General features: G+C 42.5%; 2 protein-coding genes across 10 annotated transcripts in view; one reads left to right on the top strand and one right to left on the bottom strand.

Moving 5' to 3' along the window:
* LOC121549881 (polypeptide N-acetylgalactosaminyltransferase 11) overlaps nt 1–16563 on the top strand; it is a 45392-nt gene extending 28829 nt beyond the window's left edge. Inside the window, exons 7-12 of the mRNA XM_041861839.2 lie at nt 817–934; nt 2169–2321; nt 3928–4146; nt 6710–6814; nt 10099–10236; nt 14996–16563. Coding sequence (XP_041717773.1) covers nt 817–934; nt 2169–2321; nt 3928–4146; nt 6710–6814; nt 10099–10236; nt 14996–15127 — 865 coding nt within the window. The 3' untranslated portion in view covers nt 15128–16563. The remainder of the gene's footprint in view (nt 1–816; nt 935–2168; nt 2322–3927; nt 4147–6709; nt 6815–10098; nt 10237–14995) is intronic.
* The window catches only part of LOC121549477 (histone-lysine N-methyltransferase 2C), a 206558-nt gene continuing 202495 nt past the window's right edge, over nt 16228–20290 (bottom strand). For all 9 annotated transcript variants that reach the window (XM_045210464.1, XM_045210462.1, XM_045210465.1 and 6 more), the window contains 5 exons: nt 19131–19314; nt 18720–18836; nt 18496–18569; nt 18293–18401; nt 16228–18028 (listed from right to left, as the gene is read on the bottom strand). In XM_045210464.1, coding sequence (XP_045066399.1) covers nt 17936–18028; nt 18293–18401; nt 18496–18569; nt 18720–18836; nt 19131–19314 — 577 coding nt within the window. In that variant the 3' untranslated portion in view covers nt 16228–17935. The remainder of the gene's footprint in view (nt 18029–18292; nt 18402–18495; nt 18570–18719; nt 18837–19130; nt 19315–20290) is intronic.

The raw sequence follows: 20290 nt of genomic DNA, 5'->3' as shown, positions 1-20290 counted from the left end.
AAGGCCATCCGATGTAGAGTAGAGTTCACCCATCTCCCTAATGTATGGAGTCATGCGAGAGCTAATTAGTGGCCGTAGTAGCACGCCTGGTCCTAGGGACTGAATCGATCCACGTTTTGAAGTGGCCCGGGTACTTTAAATCCATTACTATGGCATAGGCTGGCTTTAGCCTAAAGGGGGCTGCTCGGACACCCCTTTGTATTCGTTTACGCTGCCTCTTAATTTCTCTCTGTTTCTCTCACATGCTCGCGCTCTGGGCTTAACATAAGCATATAAGCCTAAGGCTACGGTCGCACAGAGACGCATGAAAACAGAGGAAATCAGATACGTATTCATCACGGTCTGTTTATCGTCAAAAGTTCAATTCATGTTAACTATTTTCGGACAAGTTGCATATGCACAAAGGCAGACATATTGTGTGTTTTTTGAAGGACGATCATTTGTTGTCAATTGTCCGTCAACAGTTGACTCCCATTGAAAAACCTTTGGCTCAATCAGTAATTTTCTGACACAATCTGTCTGGTTGCAGCCTATCTTTTAGCCGGACTAGGAGATGCAGATGCATGTTTTCTCACATCTTAGGATGTGTCTACACAGGCAGCCCAATTCTGGTCTGTTCACCAATCAGATCAGATCTTTTGCCAATAGTTGGTCTTTTGACCAATCATATATTTTTTGCCAATTATTGGGCAAAAGATCAGAATTGGGCTTCCTGTGTAAACCCAGCCTTAGTGTCTCGATGCTAGTGCTACATCAAAGGATACTGTAGTAACTAGAATGCAGACTCACATTCTACCTTTTCTCTCCTTCCCCTAGGTCTCCCACCATGGCCGGTGGTCTGTTTGCCATGGACAGGAAGTACTTTAACGAGCTGGGCCAATATGACAGCGGCATGGACATCTGGGGTGGTGAGAACCTCGAGATCTCCTTCCGGGTAAATAAAACGGCCACATACCATCACTACCACTCACTGTATCACACTCACTACATTACTGCTACATGTTATTCTTAGGAAGGGTGCAGATGCTCCCAAAGCAACACATAGGGCGACAGGTAGCCTAGCGGTTAAGAGCGTTGGTTGCTGGTTCAATCGCTAGCCGACTAGGTTAAAAGTATATGCCTTTCAGTAAGGCACTTAACCCTAATTGCTCCTGTAAGTCGCTCTGGATAAGAGTGTCTGCTAAATGACTAAAATGTAAACATAGAACACCCAGACTTTCAGTTGAAAGATGTAATTTCCATTTTAGGATGGGTGCCAAATGCACACGCACGCACCTCGTCAAATGAGCTATGACATGTCAACCACTCACTATAAGCTCAAGACACGGTTTATTTACCCACGTTTTGGCTCATTTCTTCTAATGCTTTGCCTCAGCGAACTTAAACAAGCTTTTCCCCCTAAGAAAAATACACAGTGAAATAAAATGTCATAACCGACAGCCAAAGGAAATTTTATTTCTCAACATTACGTTTTGGTCCAGTTGAGTTGGATCTCCGCAGACTAGCAACTGCATATTGACTTGCTACATGAATCCATCCAACATCAATATTCCTTTCTCGCCTCAAAATAGTATTTTTAGTTCTCTTACCTTTACCACATCAGAGTTGGATATTTCTCTTCCAGTCCTGTTTAATATTCTTGGCATGGCTGCTTTCTCATGTTTTGCAATGTTACCCTGTTTGAAAAGAGTCCAGTATATGACTTCAGTAAGGGAATGTTATGAATGTGGAACATTGTCAGATTACATGAATCAAATGGCTCTCGACCAATGGGGAATGGAGCTGATGTTTGGTCAGACTTGTACTGCTCTTATTAATTGAATTAAGTCCTATGTCCTAGCGTTTCCCAAAACGTAACTTTCTTGGAACAACTACAGCGGGCTTTTCCTGTGCGCTGTTCGTTTATTCAGGTGTAGAGGGTGAGGTGTTAAGGGGATGAGTTTGGAGAGTGGGGAGCATCAGGGTTGTGGCAACGACGTGTGCTCACCCAGTGATTGAGTGGTCTTCATGGTAGTATACTTGGCCACATAGTCTGTAGTCTTTCTTGCTCCCTCCCCCATGGATTTAGTGAAAGGTCATTTTTAACGTACAAACAATATAGCCTTGTTGAAGTGTCCTGGCACTCTAACCAAGAAGTCAAATATTCATACTGACTTTCTCTTTATCAGATCTGGATGTGTGGTGGCCAGCTCCTGATCATCCCCTGCTCGCGGGTGGGTCATATATTCCGTAAACGCCGGCCTTACGGGTCACCCGGAGGTCAGGACACCATGGCCCACAACTCCCTGCGATTGGCCCACGTATGGATGGATGAATACAAGGTACCTCAGAGGGCGATAGCACAAATTACACATCATTGAAATCCAGTCTATAAAATCACCCATTCTCCATTGGTTCAGGGCCTGAAATTAAAATCCATTCAACTGTGTTTGTATGAAATCCAGCACGCACAGGGGCCCGTAAGAACCTAGACTGAAAACTACTGGGCTCGTATTCAGCGTATCAGAGTAGGATTGCTGATCTAGGATCAGTTTTTCCTTTTTAGATCATAACTGGTCCAGATCTGAAGAGATCACTTTTCACATTCAACCTTTTCCTGAGGCGCCTGTTATGACCGCAAGCAATCCATAAGAAAACTAAACACCCCGATGAAATCAGCATTTCTTCTAATCACTCTCAGCTCTGTCTTTATTAGCACAATGATGTTTGTTCCTTTCCAAGCTACAAAGAGCTATAATTGCTTTCCACGGTCTGAAAATAGCCAACCTAATTGGAAAGGAAGCCAATTGCGTTGTTTGGGTTCTCCTGAGAGAGCTCCCATTCACACACGTCAATGTCTCACTACAAGTGAGTCTGCATTTGTTTTCTCATCATTCCCCTCGGTGTGTGAACAGTTCTTGTTTCCAAACTGAACAGTAGAGGCCTTGGATATGATTAGTTATTTATGTATTCGTTATTACTTAGAACTCTTGGTGCACATAAGGCATCCACAAGACAGCGCCACTGTTTCCGGCGAGGTTTGTGCTGCTTAGTCTCGTCTCTCTTCCTTGCTCTTTCCTTCCTTCCCCTTTAAATTATTTAATGTACATTGAACTAAGAGTGTGATTCGTAAATTGCCTTCCCTTACTCTGAATTGTTAATTCAACAGAGTAGTGTATCAATGTTCCAAGCAGTTTAAGTCTTCCAGACGGTTATTTTGGGGGATTTTTTTTCATTAGTCCACTGTTGATACAGTCCTATTTTTTGTTGTTGCATGTCAGCAGTGAAGTTTTCAAGATATTAGACTTTCAAGGAGCAAAGTGTCACCGGCCACATCATCATGATGATGCAAAATGCAATGATCGTTTTTGAGTGGATTTTCCCTTTAAGATGAAGTTTGGGTTGGCCAGTTCTGACTTCTCCATCACCACACTAATCAGAGACTGGGACAGGTTTTGTTTCCACGGAAACAGCCGGCCTAAATCAAGATATATTAAACAGGTTCTCAATAAAGGGAATAAGGTAAACGTCTTGATTGTATCGGCCAATCGAAATAGACCTAAGAGTTTTCAATCTTACCTCTGAAATACTTATTCTGAGTCTTACCACCCAGAAAATACAAGCTTTTTTCATGACCAAAGAGAGGGTGGAACAACTAGGAGTACTGTTGACTTGTCGAGATTCCAGTTCAGTACTATAAATATTTCTGAATCACTCTCTACATTAGTTTGTCTCAGCTTTATTCTGTTTTTCTGATAAAATGTTTGTTTACAGATTGACTTTAGAACCTGATCTGCCCTGTAAACCATGCACTTTTACAGACAACAGAGATACAGCTATTTTACATTTATTAAAGGGTGTGGACTGGCATTGAAAGTTTCAATAGCAATAAACTGAGTGTATGTCATCAATCTCACCTATTTCCTGTCTTGTGTCTCGTCCAATCAGGAGCAGTACTTAAACCTGCGGCCGGAACTCCGGGAACGTGCCTACGGCGACATCAGCGAGCGGCAGGCGGTGCGCCAACGGCTGCAGTGTCACTCTTTCAAGTGGTACCTGGACACCATCTACCCCGAGATGCAGGTTGCCTCGCCCCACAACAAGCCCCAGCAGCCTGTGTTCGTCAACAAGGGCCTCCGCCGACCAAAGGTGCTGCAGAGAGGCCGGGTAAGATGCTAAAGTGGTCCCAGATCAGTTTGTGCTGTATGGCCAACTCCTATGGTCGCATCAACCATAGGAGTTGGCTATACAGCACAACCTGATCTAAAAACAAGGCTAGAGTTGTGCTACTGTACCCCATAGAAAAATAATTGTATGTTGTATACTTTTGTGTCTCAGAATAACACTGTTCAAACTTCAGCACTGAACATGCAATTTTGTGTAACAATAAGAGGCCAATTGGTCTTCGGTCATCGATACATCACTGTTTAACTGCCCCCTGGTTTTGTCTTTAGTAGCTGGTAACCATGAAAACTGTCTGCCATAAATTTAACATGGTTACTTTGTTAAAGCTGTGTGTTGTCGGCGGTCAACCCCTGCCATCTAGAGGCAATAACATGAAGCCTGAAATTAAAAATAAACCTCAAGGAATGTATGTTCTCAATCTCTTCGTTTTTTTTAAGGTGTAATTCTGTACATCATTCACATGCAAATAGCCCTCTATGACATATTTATAGTCATAAATTAAATAAAGTTACTTGTTTACTATCAGTGAAGCACCTTCTCTGTATACAAACAGTAGATGTCTCCTGATGGACTAGTGGTCCTCAGAAGTTGTAAACAGTGTAACAATATTCCATGTTCCCAGTCACGTTTCTTTAGGGTTAATATGATAAGGTTTGAATGTAGTTCTAAGATTGCAACGCAGAAATACCTGAACATTCTTCAAAAGCCAAGGGAAAGCAAAAATGATCAATACAATGTTACATACTGCACCTTTAAGTTTTTTTCTTATTTAATTAAATTGAAGAAAATGCCATATCCAGTCAACAGGGGGCAGCCTGGTGTTGTGCAAGTCATGAAGGAGCTCCAGTCCCCAGGATGAAAAGACACATACCACTCACAGAGGCTCAGAACTCCCGCTTCAAACAGACTGATAGAAAACAAGTTACAGTGCATTCGGAAAGCATTCAGACCCCTTCCCTTTTTCCACATTTTGTTACGTTACAGCCTTATTCTAAAGTGGATTAAATTAAATATTTTCCTCATCAATCTACACACAATACCCCATACTGACAAAGCGAAAACAGGTGTTTAGATTTTTTTGCAAATGTATTAAGAATAAAAAACATTGGTTTTCTTTGAAAGCAATAAATCTAGGATATAGACCTACTGAGCACATAATGTACAAACATGCCTCTTTGCCACTGTGCATGGTGGTGGCAGCATCATGCTGTGGGGATGTTTTTCAGCGGCAGGGACAGGGAGACTAGTCAGGATTGAGGGAAAGATGAACGAAGCGAAGTACAGAGCGATCCTTGATGAAAACCTGCTCCAGAGCGCTCAAGACCTCAGACTGGGGCGAAGGTTAACCTTCCAACAGGACAACGACCCTAAGCACACAGCCAAGACAACGCAGGAGTGGCTTCGGGACAAGTCTGAATGTCCTTGAGTGGCCCAGCCAGAGCCCAGACTTGAACCCGAATGAACATCTCTGGGGAGACCTGAAAATAGCTGTGCAGTGACGCTCCCCATCAAACCTGACAGAGCTTGAGAGGATCTGCAGAGAAGAATGGGAGAAACACCCCAAATACAGGTGTGCCAAGCTTGTAGCGTCATACCCAGGAAGACTCGAGGCTGTAATCGATGCCAAAGGTGCTTCAACAAAGTACTGAGTAAAGGGTCTGAATACTTATGTAAATGTTATATTTCAGTAAATTTTTTATAAATTAGCAAAAATGTTAACCTGTGTTTGCTTTGTCATTATGGGGTATTGTGTGTAGATTGATGAGGGGAAAAACAATGTAATCACTTTTAGAATAAGGCTGTAACGTAACAAAATGTGGAAAAAGTGAAAGGGGTCTGAATACTTTCCGAATGCACTACGTATTTCATATTGATAAACCACCGCCAGCTCTGCTACATCAGTCTCCCTGAGAGGACATTCATATTCTAGTTAGTCTGGAAGGAAACTTCATAGTGAATTCTTAAAGATGGAATCCACAGTAGGGGGAAACGTTACCACTGTCCGCCCCACAGCCATTGTTATTGGTTTTGCTTTGTTGACGAAGCAGAGGTAGGGAGCGCTGGTGGAGCGTCGTGCATCGGGGGGGGGGGACAGACAAAGGAAACGTTTCACCATTAAGTATTCCAGCTTTAACATACCTGTTTTTCTGAAGATAGCAATAAGGTTATGGAAACAGGCAGATTTAGCAAGGAGGCAGTTGGTGTAAGGTCCCTCAATAGATTGAAAATATTATTGTCATGTAGATTCAGGGGAGTGGGTGTTGGTCTATTGTACATTCCGGTGGCATAGTCTGGAGTCTGGACATAACTTCAGTTGGTTTTTATCCATGTATCTTTGAGTTTATGGGCGTGTTCCAGTTCATATAGTTTTGTAGTCGCACAGTGCATATTATCAGATCTCACAATGCCTGAAGCCAGAACCACATTAATATAACATAGCAATGTTCTCAGATGCGCTGTCAGGTTGCAATAAAGATGACCTGGAACGCAACAGTGTCTTCACCTTCACCTTAGACTGCTCACTTCTCCTTTTCTCTCTCTGTAGTTACGGAACCTGCAGGCTGACAGGTGTCTGGTGGCCCAGGGGAGGTCCACCCAGAAAGGGGGTGCCGTGGTGCTGAGGTCCTGTGATACTCACAACCCAGAACAGGTACACTAACTAACATATTACCCCCCCCCCAACTCACCTCTGTCTTGGACGTCTGCGCCAGGATATTGTCTTTTCACATTGCACTTTCAAGCACGGCTCAGCATTCTAAAAGCAAGGTGGGAAAAGAAAGCAGTCTGTCATATTAGTGTGTAGCCCAAACTGTTCGGACGCTACAGACAGAAGTTGGCAGATCGGCTGTACCGACTTCAGACTAGTCCCAAGACGCTTGTGGGGGTCGTAGAGCAAAACGGAGAACGTCGTGTTCGTGAGTGTCTCATCTTTCCATAGAGGGGTCATAATAATTTGTAGGCCAAACCGTTCGGACACTACAGACGATTTCGTTAGAAGACCGACTTTCGGTACGTCTAAATGTCTGACAAACGTCGCTCTAGCTCTGTCACTTTTCACCGCAGATGCAGAAGTGTTCCAGAGGCGGATGCGGCGGATTGAGACGCATCCAATGCAAAAAAACCCGGATATCTTTAGCTTAAACTGACGGATGTTTTGATTATGCTAATTAGATTTCCAGCATGGACATCAACCTTAGGGGGTTAAGGGCTAGTTCCCCGGATCCAGATGAAGCCTATTCCTGTACTTAAAAGCAAGTTCCATGGAGATTCTCCATCTGGGTATCTGGGTTGGGGAAACATCCTAGCTAGAGAAATAGGTTGTGTGTATGACTCTGCTTCATATGGTCTCCTACATGACACTGGCAATCATGAGTCATTATTAATGTTGCCAGCCTATGACTGACCTTCTACAGTGATAATAGAACCATTACAAGAGTCTGACCTCTTTTTGACGCTTCTGTTAGTCGGCGACTTGGACAATGGTTAAGGGTTAGTGCTTTAATCTGAAATGAGTTCTATTTCAACCTCCTATCTCCAAATATTTCTATGCTTTCATTACCTTATTTCAACCGTTGTTTCTGGCCACAATCACTGTTTTGTAAGAGGGTTTCCTGGCCACACGGGGAAAGTGCAGTATCTCAACCTGGATGTACATGAACTGTACCAGTACATCCTCTCACTCCAGGCTCTTTCAGGGTCACACTCACTGGAAGAGCTTCTTTCTTCTCAGGCCTCAACTAAAAAAAGACAGCTCCATTAGGTGAGCTCTTCCACTTTCCTGTGTGTGTAAAAATGGTGCAGAGTGAGTCACTGTGTGTGTGTGTGTGTGGGGTAGAAGTTCAGCAGAGGCTGAAGCTACTGCAGTTCTGCCACACGCATTCTCCCACTCTCTTTTTCTCGACCTATATGGTCCTTCCCTTTCTGCAGCACTCTGAGTTCTACACGATGAGGTCAACAACTTCCGTTGTGAACGGTTGTTTGTAAAGTTGTCTGCTAACAAGTGAGGCGTGAAATGGTAACACTTGAAATATTCTATTGGGAATTGATTTTTTTTTGTCAAATATTGGGAGTAGGTAAAGTTTCAATTCTGGTTTATTCAAGAATGAATTATGAAATACAATGTTAATTGAAAATTCCCAATACAGTGTATTGGAAATGGAAAAAAGGCATTTTTCAATTAATTTACATTCCTCACTCAGGTCTGCACCACGTGACTGTTTTCCTTATACAGTTGAAGTCGGAAGTTTACATACACCTTAGCCAAATACATTTAAACTCAGTTTTTCACAATTCCTGACATTTAATCCTAGTAAAAATTCCCTGTCTTAGGATCACCACTTTATTTTAAGAATGTGAAATGTCAGAATAATAGTATAGAGAATGATTTATTTCAGCTTTTATTTCTTTCATCACATTCCCAGTGGGTCAGAAGTTTACATACACTCAAATAGTATTTGGTAGCATTGCCTTTAAATTGTTTAACTTGGGTCAAACGTTTCGGGTAGCCTTCCACAAGCTTCCCACAATAAGTTGGGTGAATTTTGGCCCATTCCTCCTGACAGAGCTGGTGTAACTGAGTCAGGTTTGTAGGCCTCCTTGCTCACACACGCTTTTTCAGTTCTGCCCACAAATGTTCTATAGGATTGAGGTCAGGGCTTTGTGATGGCCACTCCAATACCTTGACTTTGTTGTCCTTAAGCCATTTTGGCACAACTTTGGAAGTATGCTTGGGGTCATTGTCCATTAGGAAGACCCATTTGCGACCAAGCTTTAACTTCCTGACTGATGTCTTGAGATGTTGATTCAATATATCCACATAATTTTCCTTCCTCATGATGCCATCTATTTTGTGAAGTGCACCAGTCCCTCCTGCAGCAAAGCACCCACACAGCATGATGCTGCCACCCTCGTGCTTCACGGTTGGGATGGTGTTCTTCGGCTTGCAAGTGACCCCCTTTTTCCTCCAAACATAACGATGGTCATTATGGCCAAACAGTTCTATTTTTGTTTCATCAGACCAGAGGACATTTCTCCAAAAAGTACAATCTTTGTCCCCATGTGCAGTTGCAAACCGTAGTCTGGCTTTTTTATGGCGGTTTTGGAGCAGTGGCTTTTTCCTTGCTGAGCGGCCTTTCAGGTTATGTCGATATAGGACTAGTTTTACTGTGGATATAGATACTTTTGTACCTGTTTCCTCCAGCATCTTCACAAAGGTCCTTTGCTTTTGTTCTGGGATTGATTTGCACTTTTCACACCAAAGTACGTTCATCTCTAGGAGACAGAACGCGTCTCCTTCCTGAGCGGTATGACGGCTGTGTGGTCCCATGGTGTTTATACTTGCGTACTATTGTTTGTACAGATGAACGTGGTACCTTCAGGCATTTGGAAATTGCTCCCAAGGATGAACCAGACTTGTGGAGGTCTACAATTTATTTTCTGAGGTTTTGGCTGATTTATTTTGATTTTCCCATGATGTCAAGCAAAGAGGCACGGAGTTTGAAGGTAGGCCTTGAAATACATCCACAGGTACACCTCCAATTGACTCAAATGATGTCAATTAGCCTATCAGAAGCTTCTAAAGCCATGACATCATTTTCTGGAATTTTCCAAGCTGTTTAAAGGCACAGTCAACTTAGTGTATGTAAACTTCTGACCCATTGGAATTGTGATACAGTGAATTATAAGTGAAATAATCTGTCTGTAAACAATTGTTGGAAAAATTACTTGTGTCATGCACAAAGTAGATGTCCTAACCGACTTGCCAAAACTATAGTTTGTTAACAAGAAATTTGTGGAGTGGTTGAAAAACGAGTTTTAATGACTCCAACCTAAGTGTATGTACACTTCCGACTTCAACTGTGTGTGTGTGTATATATATATATGCTGAACTTCTTTCTTTCTTTCTCTCCCTCCCTCTTCCTCCTCCCCTCCCAGGAGTGGGCCTATGATGAGGAGCATGAGTTGATCCTGGCCGGCCTGCTGTGTCTGGACATGTCCGAGATCCGCTCGTCTGACCCACCCCGCCTCATGAAGTGTCACGGCTCAGGGGGCTCCCAACAGTGGACCCTGGGGGTGAGTTAGCTAGACCCCCCACTCAGCCCCCACACTGTTGCTGAATCACAAATCAGCCCCATATCTGTATATAATAGACTGGTTGGTTGTTTAGCAACAACACCAACACATTTGCAACTATTGGGGAAAACAGACAGGGTTGGCTTAGATTGTTGACAACATGTAAACTATATTTAGTCTCCAATGTTTATTGAAAACATAAATACATTGGGGGAAAAAAGTATTTAGCCAGCCACCAATTGTGCAAGTTCTCCCACTTAAAAAGATGAGAGAGGCCTGTAATTTTCATCATAGGTACACGTCAACTATGACAGACAAAATGAGAAAACAAAATCCAGAAAATCACATTGTAGGATTTTTAATGAATTTATTTGCAAATTATGGTGGAAAATAAGTATTTGGTCACCTACAAACAAGCAAGATTTCTGGCTCTCACAGACCTGTAACAACTTCTTTAAGAGGCTCCTCTGTCCTCCACTCGTTACCTGTATTAATGGCACCTGTTTGAACTTGTTATCAGTATAAAAGACACCTGTCCACAACCTCAAACAGTCACACTCCAAACTCCACTATGGCCAAGACCAAAGAGCTGTCAAAGGACACCAGAAACAAAATTGTAGACCTGCACCAGGCTGGGAAGACTGAATCTGCAATAGGTAAGCAGCTTGGTTTGAAGAAATCAACTGTGGGAGCAATTATTAGGAAATGGAAGACATAAAGACCACTGATAATCTCCCTCGATCTGGGGCTCCACGCAAGATCTCACCCTGTGGGGTCAAAATGATCACAAGAACGGTGAGCAAAAATCCCAGAACCACACGGGGGGACCTAGTGAATGACCTGCAGAGAGCTGGGACCAAAGTAACAAAGCCTACCATCAGTAACACACTACGCCGCCAGGGACTCAAATCCTGCAGTGCCAGACGTGTCCCCCTGCTTAAGCCAGTACATGTCCAGGCCCGTCTGAAGTTTGCTAGAGTGCATTTGGATGATCCAGAAGAGGATTGGGAGAATGTCATATGGTCAGATGAAACCAAAATAGAACTTTTTGGTAAAAACTCAACTTGTCGTGTTTGGAAGACAAAGAATCCCGAGTTGCATCCAAAGAACACCATACCTACCGTGAAGCATGGGGGTGGAAACATCATGCTTTGGGGCTGTTTTTCTGCAAAGGGACCAGGACGACTGATCCGTGTAAAGGAAAGAATGAATGGGGCCATGTATCGTGAGATTTTGAGTGAAAACCTCCTTCCATCAGCAAGTGCATTGAAGATGAAACGTGGCTGGGTCTTTCAGCATGACAATGATCCCAAACACACCGCCCGGGCAACGAAGGAGTGGCTTCGTAAGAAGCATTTCAAGGTCCTGGAGTGGCCTAGCCAGTCTCCAGATCTCAACCCCATAGAAAATCTTTGGAGGGAGTTGAAAGTCCGTGTTGCCCAGCGACAGCCCCAAAACATCACTGCTCTAGAGGAGATCTGCATGGAGGAATGGGCCAAAATACCAGCAAAAGTGTGTGAAAACCTTGTGAAGACTTACAGAAAACGTTTGACCTATGTCATTGCCAACAAAGGGTATATAAAAAAGTATTGAGAAACTTTTGTTATTGACCAAATACTTATTTTCCACCATAATTTGCAAATAAATTCATTAAAAATCCTACAATGTGATTTTCTGGATTTTGTTTTCTCATTTTGTCTGTCATAGTTGACGTGTACCTATGATGAAAATTACAGGCCTCTCTCATCTTTTTAAGTGGGAGAACTTGCACAATTGGTGGCTGACTAAATACTTTTTTTCCCCACTGTACATTTGCAGAATGAGCACTTGTTGTCTCTCAAATACATCGTTACAGTTGTTGGTTAGCCATATTAGCATAGACGTGACATCAGTCAAAACAAGACATGGTATCAAGAACAAGATCAAACGAGCCACCTCCGATTCCCCACATGGCAGCTTCTTGTCATTGTTGCTAGCTATCTGGCCATCCAGAATCACAACAACAGACGTATGTCCCACTGAAGCATTGTTTTGGTGACGTTGTCGGCTAACCCATCTATAGAGGCAGATAGGACTATAGCAACTGTTACCATCATCAGACCAGTACTGATATGACTAATACAGTTCAGTATTACTGTGGCATTTATACTGGCGTGTACCGCTGGTACCACGGGGCATCATGATGGTGATGACTAGATGGAACCACTTCTATTTCGACCACCGCCAGTAGGCTCAGGGCTACTGCACTAGCCTCCTTTATTAAGTGGTTATGCCGTGTTGGTGTCAGTGACTACTCCCCAAAAAGCAGTAGATGATGTACGTGAAGTCTCCAATCCTCTCCCTCCATTCTATACACACCCTTTGACCTTTGGTCGTTAGAGCCTGAATTTAAAATCAATTAAATGTCGAATTTTTTTTTTGCTCACTGGCCTACACACAAAACCCCATAATGTCAAAGTGGAATTGTTTTTACAAATTAATTAAAAATGAAAAGCTGAAATGTCGGTCAGTAAGTATCCAACCCCTTTGTCATGGCAAGCCTAAATAAGTGAAGGAGTAAAGTCACATATAATAAGTTAAGTGGACTAACTGTGCAATAAGTGTTTAACATGATTTTTGAATGACTACCTCATCTCTGTAGCGCACACATACAATTATCTGTAAGTTCCCTCAGTTGAGCAGTGAATTTCAAACACAGTTTCAACCACAAAGACCAGGGAGGTTTTGCAATGCCTCGCAAAGAAGGGCACCTATTGGTGGGTAACATTTTTTAAATAAAGCAGACATTGAATATCCCTTTGAGCATGGTGAAGTTATTAACTTTATGTCCTGAATAAAAAGCATTATGTTTGCAGCAAATCCAACAACACATCACTGAATACCACTCTTCATATTTTCAAACATGGTGATGGCTGCATCATGTTATGGGTATGCTTGTCATCGGCAAGGACTGGGAGTTTTTTTTAGGACAAAAATAAACAGAATAGACCTAAGCACGGGCAAAGTCCTAGAGCAAAAACTGGGTCAGTCTGCTTTCCAACAGCCACTGGGAGACAAATTCACCTTTCAGCAGGACCATAACCTAAAACACAAGGCCAAATATACACTGGAGTTGCTTACCAAGACGACATTGAATGTTCCTGAGTGGCCTAGTTACAGTTATGACTTAAAATGGCTGTCTAGCAATGATCAACAACCAATTTGACAGAGCTTGAAGATTTTTTTAAATAATGTGCAAATACAATCCAGGTGTGCAAAGCGTTTAGACTTACCCAGAAAGACTCAGCTGTAATTGCTGCCAAAGGTGATTCTAACATGTATTGACTCGGGGTTGAATACTTATGTAAGATATCGTTTTTTTAATATATCGTTCTATTTTTTACAAATGTTAACATTTTTCTTCCACTTTGACATGAGTATTTTGTGTAGATCGTTGACAAAAAATGACAAATCTATTGTAATCCCACCTTGTAACACAAAATGTGGAAAAAGTCAAGGGGTGTGACTACACTACCAAAAGTATGTGGACACCTGCTCATCGAACAGCTCATTCCAAAATCATGGGCATTAATATGGAGTTGGTCCCCCCTTTGCGGCTATAACAGCCTCCACTCTTCTGGGAAGGCTTTCCACTAGATGTTGGAACATTGCTGCGGGGACTTGCTTCCATTCAGCCACAAGATCATTAGTGAGGTTGGGCACTGATGTTGGGCGATTAGGCCTGTCTCGCAGTCGGCATTCCAATTCATCCCAAAGGTGTTTGATGGGGACAGGGCTCTGTGCTGGCCAGTCAAGTTCTTCCACACCAATCTCGACAACCATTTCTGTATGGACCTTGCTTTGTGCACGGGGGTATTGTCATGCTGAAACAGGAAAGGGCCTTCCCCAAACTGTTGCCACAAAGTTGGAAGCACAGAATCGTCTAGAATGTAATTGTATGCTGTAGCGTTAAGATCTCCCTTCACTGGAACTTAGGGGCCTAGCCGGAACCATTAAAAACAGCCCCACACCATTATTCCTCCTCCACCAAACTTTACAGTTGGCACTATGCATTCGGGCAGGTAGCGTTCTCCTGGCATCCGCCAAACCCAGATTTGTCTGTCGGACTGCCAGATGGTGAAGCGTGATTCATCACTCCAGAGAACGCGTTTCCATTTCTCCAGAGTCCAATGGCGGCGAGCTTTACACCACTCCAGCCGATGCTTGGCATTGCGCATGGTGAGCTTAGGCTTGTGTGCGGCTGCTCGGCCATGGAAACCCATTTCATGAAGCTCTAGACAAACAGTTATTGTGCAGACGTTGCTTCCAGAGGCAGTTTAGAACTTGGTAGTGAGTGTTGCAACTGAGGACAGACAATTTTTACCGTTCTGTGAGCTTGTGTGGCCTACCACTTCGCGGCTGAGCCATTGTTGCTCATAGAGGTTTCCACTTCACAATAACAGCACTTACAGTTGACCGGAGCAGCTCTAGCAAGGCAGAAATTTGACGAACTGACTTGTTGGAAAGGTGGCATCCTACAGTATGACGGTGCCACGTTGAAAGTCAGAGCTCTTCAGTACGGGCCATTCTACTGCCAATGTTTGTCTATGGAGATTGCATGGCTGTGTGCTCGATTTTATACACCTGTCAGCAATGGGTATAGCTGAAATAGCTGAATCCACTAATTTGAAAGAGTGTCCACATACTTTTCTATATATAGTGTACTTTCTGAAGGCAGTTTATGTAACACATGGCCCTGTCTTCCTCCAACCCTCTCCAGAAAAGCAACCGGCTGTATCAAGTCTCAGTGGGCCAATGCCTGGCAGTGGTCGACCCAGTCAGCCCCAAGGGATATGTTGCCATGGCGATCTGCAACGGCTCCCAGTCCCAGCAGTGGCAGTTGGAGGGCTGATGTTGATATGCCACGACTAGTTACATACCAGACACTGACTGACCGGATGGGGGAGTACTGCATGCTGCTACGACTAAACAAGAGAGGGATGGAACTAATTATACGGACTGTGTTCTTGGAGAACGAATGCTGTTTTTGTCTTCAGAACTGGTTCCGGCCTGAAGTGCACAAAGTATGGAGCTCTTAGTGGGTACGCTATATGTACTGTAGTCATTCATTTGCCTGACTTCCCCGCTTGAAAATGAGTATTCCATTTCTTTCCCTAACAACAATTATTCCTTGTCCTATGTTTTAGATAATTAATTTAATCAAATTTGCACAGCACTCTTGCATTAGACAATTCTGAGAAACATTTAATCTTGTATAAGTCTCAAACAAGCGTTTACTAAGAACAATGGACGCTGGTTTAGGACACTGGTTTTAGAGTTAAATTGTATTTTATTCTGTACTTATTACAATCTGATATTAATTGCTATGACATACAGTACTGCATGTTATTTAGTTGAAACTTTTATTTGGGAGTATCTTTTTCTGTTGTACAAATATTTTGATCACTGGAGTTTGTTGGTGAAGTTCTGTATTTTTCATACCCTTGAAATGTGCAAGGCAACTTCTTTAATATAGGCTACACTGTGTTAGCTCTACTTCGTACTACATCAGGTATATTGACCAAGTGATGGATATTGTGTGCAGTCTACGGAAATCATGTTGAATAGGGTAAATGGAAATGCGCAATACAGGGATAGTCTTGGAATATCCTACAGTATGTAGCGGTCTTGGGTCATGCCCACAATACTAGCAAAATCATCCATACTCACTGTCTGTTCTGCACTAGTGAGCTATGATGGTTGAACAAGATCTGACAATGATTTTAGTTTTTTCCCTTATCCAAATGTAATTTCTTATGTATGCTGTGCAGTTTTGTATTAGTTATTCTCTTTTGCAATGAGGCAACCAACGAAATGTTTAAGTTAAGTATGAACATCCCTTGACTAATTTGCAATGATTCAAATTCTTTCTTAGCAGACGCTTATTAAAATGTGGTCCATTTACCCCCACAGAGAAAAGTAGCACAGATTTGTGATAAAGGACATTGCAAATTTAAGATGTAAAATATTTTATTTTTTGTAAATGATCCTAAATCTGACTCCAAACTCCAAAACCCATCACACTCTATACTTCAAAAAGGCTTTTTAGACATTATACAGGACAAAGAAAAGAGACACTATTAAAGAGGTCTGAATATTGTACAAGAGGAGAAAATATCCAAGAAACAAATTTCATTAACCATAATGGAAAATTATATACAATTGATTCTTCTGAAAGTTAAAAAAGACATCATGCCATGTACTGTTTATTACAACGAGACTGAATATACCAACTTTTGTACAGTCCACTTAAGTTGTGCACAAAAATGAAAACTTAATTTCAAACTGGTCAGCAAAATGCAAGTACCAGATTCTGATTTTTGTGATCGAGTCAAAAGAAATCCAAAACATCATAGCATATTTTTTTCTCAACTAGCCAGCACTAAACAGGATGTTTCTTACAAAGAATTGTAAACAAAACACAAAAATCATTTTATGTGAAAAGCATAATTGAGTCTCCTGCAACTAGTAGTAAAAGTAAAAGGCATTTTCCCCCAGAATTATCTGCATGAGGTGAATCTCAGAGACTGCTGTACACAAACAGTTAAAGAAGCTAACTGATGAAATGGGTGGTCTCCAACCTTAAATTCACAGTTCTCTCTAATTCTACATTCACATCTGATTAACTAGGGTTAGGATTTCAGTTGTCTCGATGTGATTGGTGCTCTCTGCAATTCTTTGATTGCGCGTGTCAATGCAAACAGAAATTGTCCTAAGGAAAATGAAAGAAACGGAAAGCGTATTCTTCAAGTGGTCAGAATTTGACAACGCAACTTCATTCTAAATACAACAAAAATACTCTGGATTTTTTTTTACACATTCTGTACAGTTTTATACAGCACATAAACTCTCAGAATGATATTATGACATCCTTCTTAAATACTTTTGTCAACAAAAAAATAAAAATCACCCAAACAGCCATGATGAAGTTATGGTAGCATTTGGTCGATTGTTTACTTAATTGTCTTTGACTATTTACACTTTGTATAATGTAACACGTTCTGATCAGACTGAAAACCTGGGCAGCAGTTTGCCGGTGATTCGATAATAAATACAAAAATTCTCGTATTTTACATTAAACAAAAGGAAAAACAAACTGACTCATGGAATCAAGTATTTGACTAAATTTGTTTTGTTTTAGTGCAAGTTAATATTCCCTTAGCTTTGTCCCTAAGGAAGTCTTCTCTGTACATTCCTTGTTCAGTGGTGTCTACATTTCTGTAACTATATGTATATATTTCATAATCCAGAGGACCTGCCTCTCAATAACTAAATAAGGCGGTGGCCAGCACAAAACTCTCCTGGTCAACTGGTGAATTCTACCCCAGACCCAAAACATCCTCCCCATCCCCTAATCCGTTTACCCACTACCCTATTCTCACACTTTATATTAACAAAGATCCATCTCCACTCTATTTTGCCAAGTGAAAGAATCGGCTCTCAGCCTCATAAAAATAATTGTTTTGTGCCTGCGATTCCCCTTCCCTCTTTAGTCTTCTCTAACAGTTCTGCGGTCAGTGTCTTGCCCTGATAAGTTGTCTTTGTTTAAGTAATACAACGTTTTCCAGCTGATGAACCAACGAGCCTATAACAAGGAATGTGTGTGTGCGCCATAATTTGAAAGTGTCGTAGCCTGTATTTTGCCCCAACTGTCCCTGTTCTAGTTCATCCATTTCCGGCAGTTAACCGCACAACAGTGACAAGGGATCTTGTGCTGGTCGTCTTCCAAGTCAAATTTGTAGTCGTAGCACAGCTAAGAGAGAGAGAGAGAAAGCAGTTCAACATGGCCCTATGAATATGGAGTTTACTAGGTCAAAACTTCATGTGCTTTACTTCAATGACAAACTTGCGATAATGATGCACAATTCTATGCATGCTTGATATGATGAGACCATTCTTAAACATTAGCTGACGTTACATGGCTGAGGTAGCCACTAGATACAGTGCAATATGTCTATGTCTCCAGTCTCTACTTCCAATAATGAAGCATATTGCTAATGAAAGGAGGATATCTTACCTCCTCTCCTCTCTGGATATTGCGGCAGGCGCTGATGACGATCTTGTCGCCTCTCTCCAAGCTCACGGTCTCGGCGATGCAGTTGGGGGCGCAGGAGTGGTTGATGTATCTGAGGATGATGCCAAAGGTAAATGTCTTTCCTACATGCTAGCGACAAGACACAAGTAGTCAAATGATGTATTCTGAACGTAGGAAACTCTTACCTTGCTGGTCCGCCAGTGATGGTGGCATCGACAACATGGTCACTGTCCAGGCGGAACATGTAGACTCCACGGTTCTGCACCACAGCAAGAGAATAACATGGAAGATACAAAATTGCCATTCTTCTCTTTTGCTGTCATGTAGATGTTTTTAAGAGGCCAGATATGAAGGGGGATGATATTTAGTCTTGTGGGAAACATTTGGCAATGACTGTTTCTGAACTCACCTGGGATTCATACATCTTCTCCATCCGGTTGGCGACCTCGTTGCGAATCAGGGTACCAATGTACTCAATCACCATGGTGTGGGACTCAATGTCCCTGGCAGCATACAGACCCAACCCCTGCCAGAACAGACACAGTGAGGATCAACACCTCAAACACTGAACTAAATGAATCTGAAAGCAAACGACCACTATGAATGATATGAAATGATGCCATGTCAGTCATCCCCTCATAACCCAACAGGTAACTTGTACTTTCCACAAAAGCAACCATTGAATTCAATCAATGTGCATCAAGCAAAATTGATTGAGATATTCCAATGCCTGAATAAGTTAGACAAGTATACTGAATCTGCATCAGTGCCTGTGTAGAGACTGCATGTAGCCCTAGCACAGAGTGACAGAGGTGCCCACCTGAATGCGGGAGCGCGCCAGGTACACGTTGCTCTTCCACTCAGCTTTCATGCGTCGGTACTGGAAGGGGACGGATGCAAACTGCTTGGGGATCACCTCTTCTGGTGCTTCCACCACACCCACGCTGCCAACTGTCCGCATGGACTTAGAGGAGGAGACGCCGGTGCTGGACAAAGTGTGAGGTCTATGGAAAGAGGATGAGCCAAAACATACAAGAGACACCCTGAAGCATTCCCACAGGAACAGCAGGAAGTAGTGTATGACCATAGAAAGACAGTACTACCATTCTATTAGGTCTTATTCTATCTATATGCATGGTGGACAGGTGATTGAATGGCGAGTGGGACTGCATATATGGTGGTTTTCTGGACACAGATTGAGCCTAACCCTTGACTAACAGACATGCTCAATGGATCATCTCCATTTAAAGGTCCAGGAATAGGCTTCATTTGGGTCCTCCGGGAAAGTGGTGTTCCACCAAACGAGAAGCGAGCAAGAGTTATTGGGGTGGAAAGGCAGTTCATGTGTGGCTGGGAGCAGATCCTCTATCTAGCAGATATACCAACATCTAGCTCAACATGTAAGGGTAAGTACCATTCCAGGAACCCAGGATGTTTAACATTAGCATTATTTTACAGCGAATGTGTCACTTATGCGTCATCGGGGCACTAAAAACAGTAATATGTACAATATTGACTGAAAACAGATGTGACAATGAAGGATGACTATTTCACAAGAAAAGAGTGATGAGGGAAGCCAGTTTTCTTTTGTTACTGAGCTGTCCAGTGATTTAAACAGAGAGAGAGAGAGAGAGAGAGAGAGAGAGAGAGAGAGAGAGAGAGAGAGACAGAGAGAGAGACAGCGAGACAGAGAGAGAGAGAGAGAGAGACAGAGAGAGAGACAGAGAGAGAGATAGCGAGACAGAGAGAGACAGAGAGAGAGACAGAGACAGAGAGAGACAGAGAGAGAGAGAGAGAGAGAACGAGAGAGAACGAGAGAGAGAGAGAGAGAGAACGAGAGAGAGAGAGAGACAGAGAGAGAGAGAGAGAGAGAGAGAGAGAGAGAGAGAGACAGAGAGAGAGAGAGAGAGAGAGAGAGAGAGAGAGAGAGAGAGAGAGAGAGAGAGAGAGAGAGAGAGAGAGCGAGAGAGAGAGAGAGAG

Source organism: Coregonus clupeaformis, chromosome 34 (genome assembly GCF_020615455.1).
Source record: "Coregonus clupeaformis isolate EN_2021a chromosome 34, ASM2061545v1, whole genome shotgun sequence".
NCBI classification, from domain to species: Eukaryota; Metazoa; Chordata; class Actinopteri; order Salmoniformes; family Salmonidae; genus Coregonus; species Coregonus clupeaformis.
The sequence above is the reverse complement of the archived record's forward strand: the minus strand, read 5'-3'. Positions and strand labels throughout refer to the sequence as shown.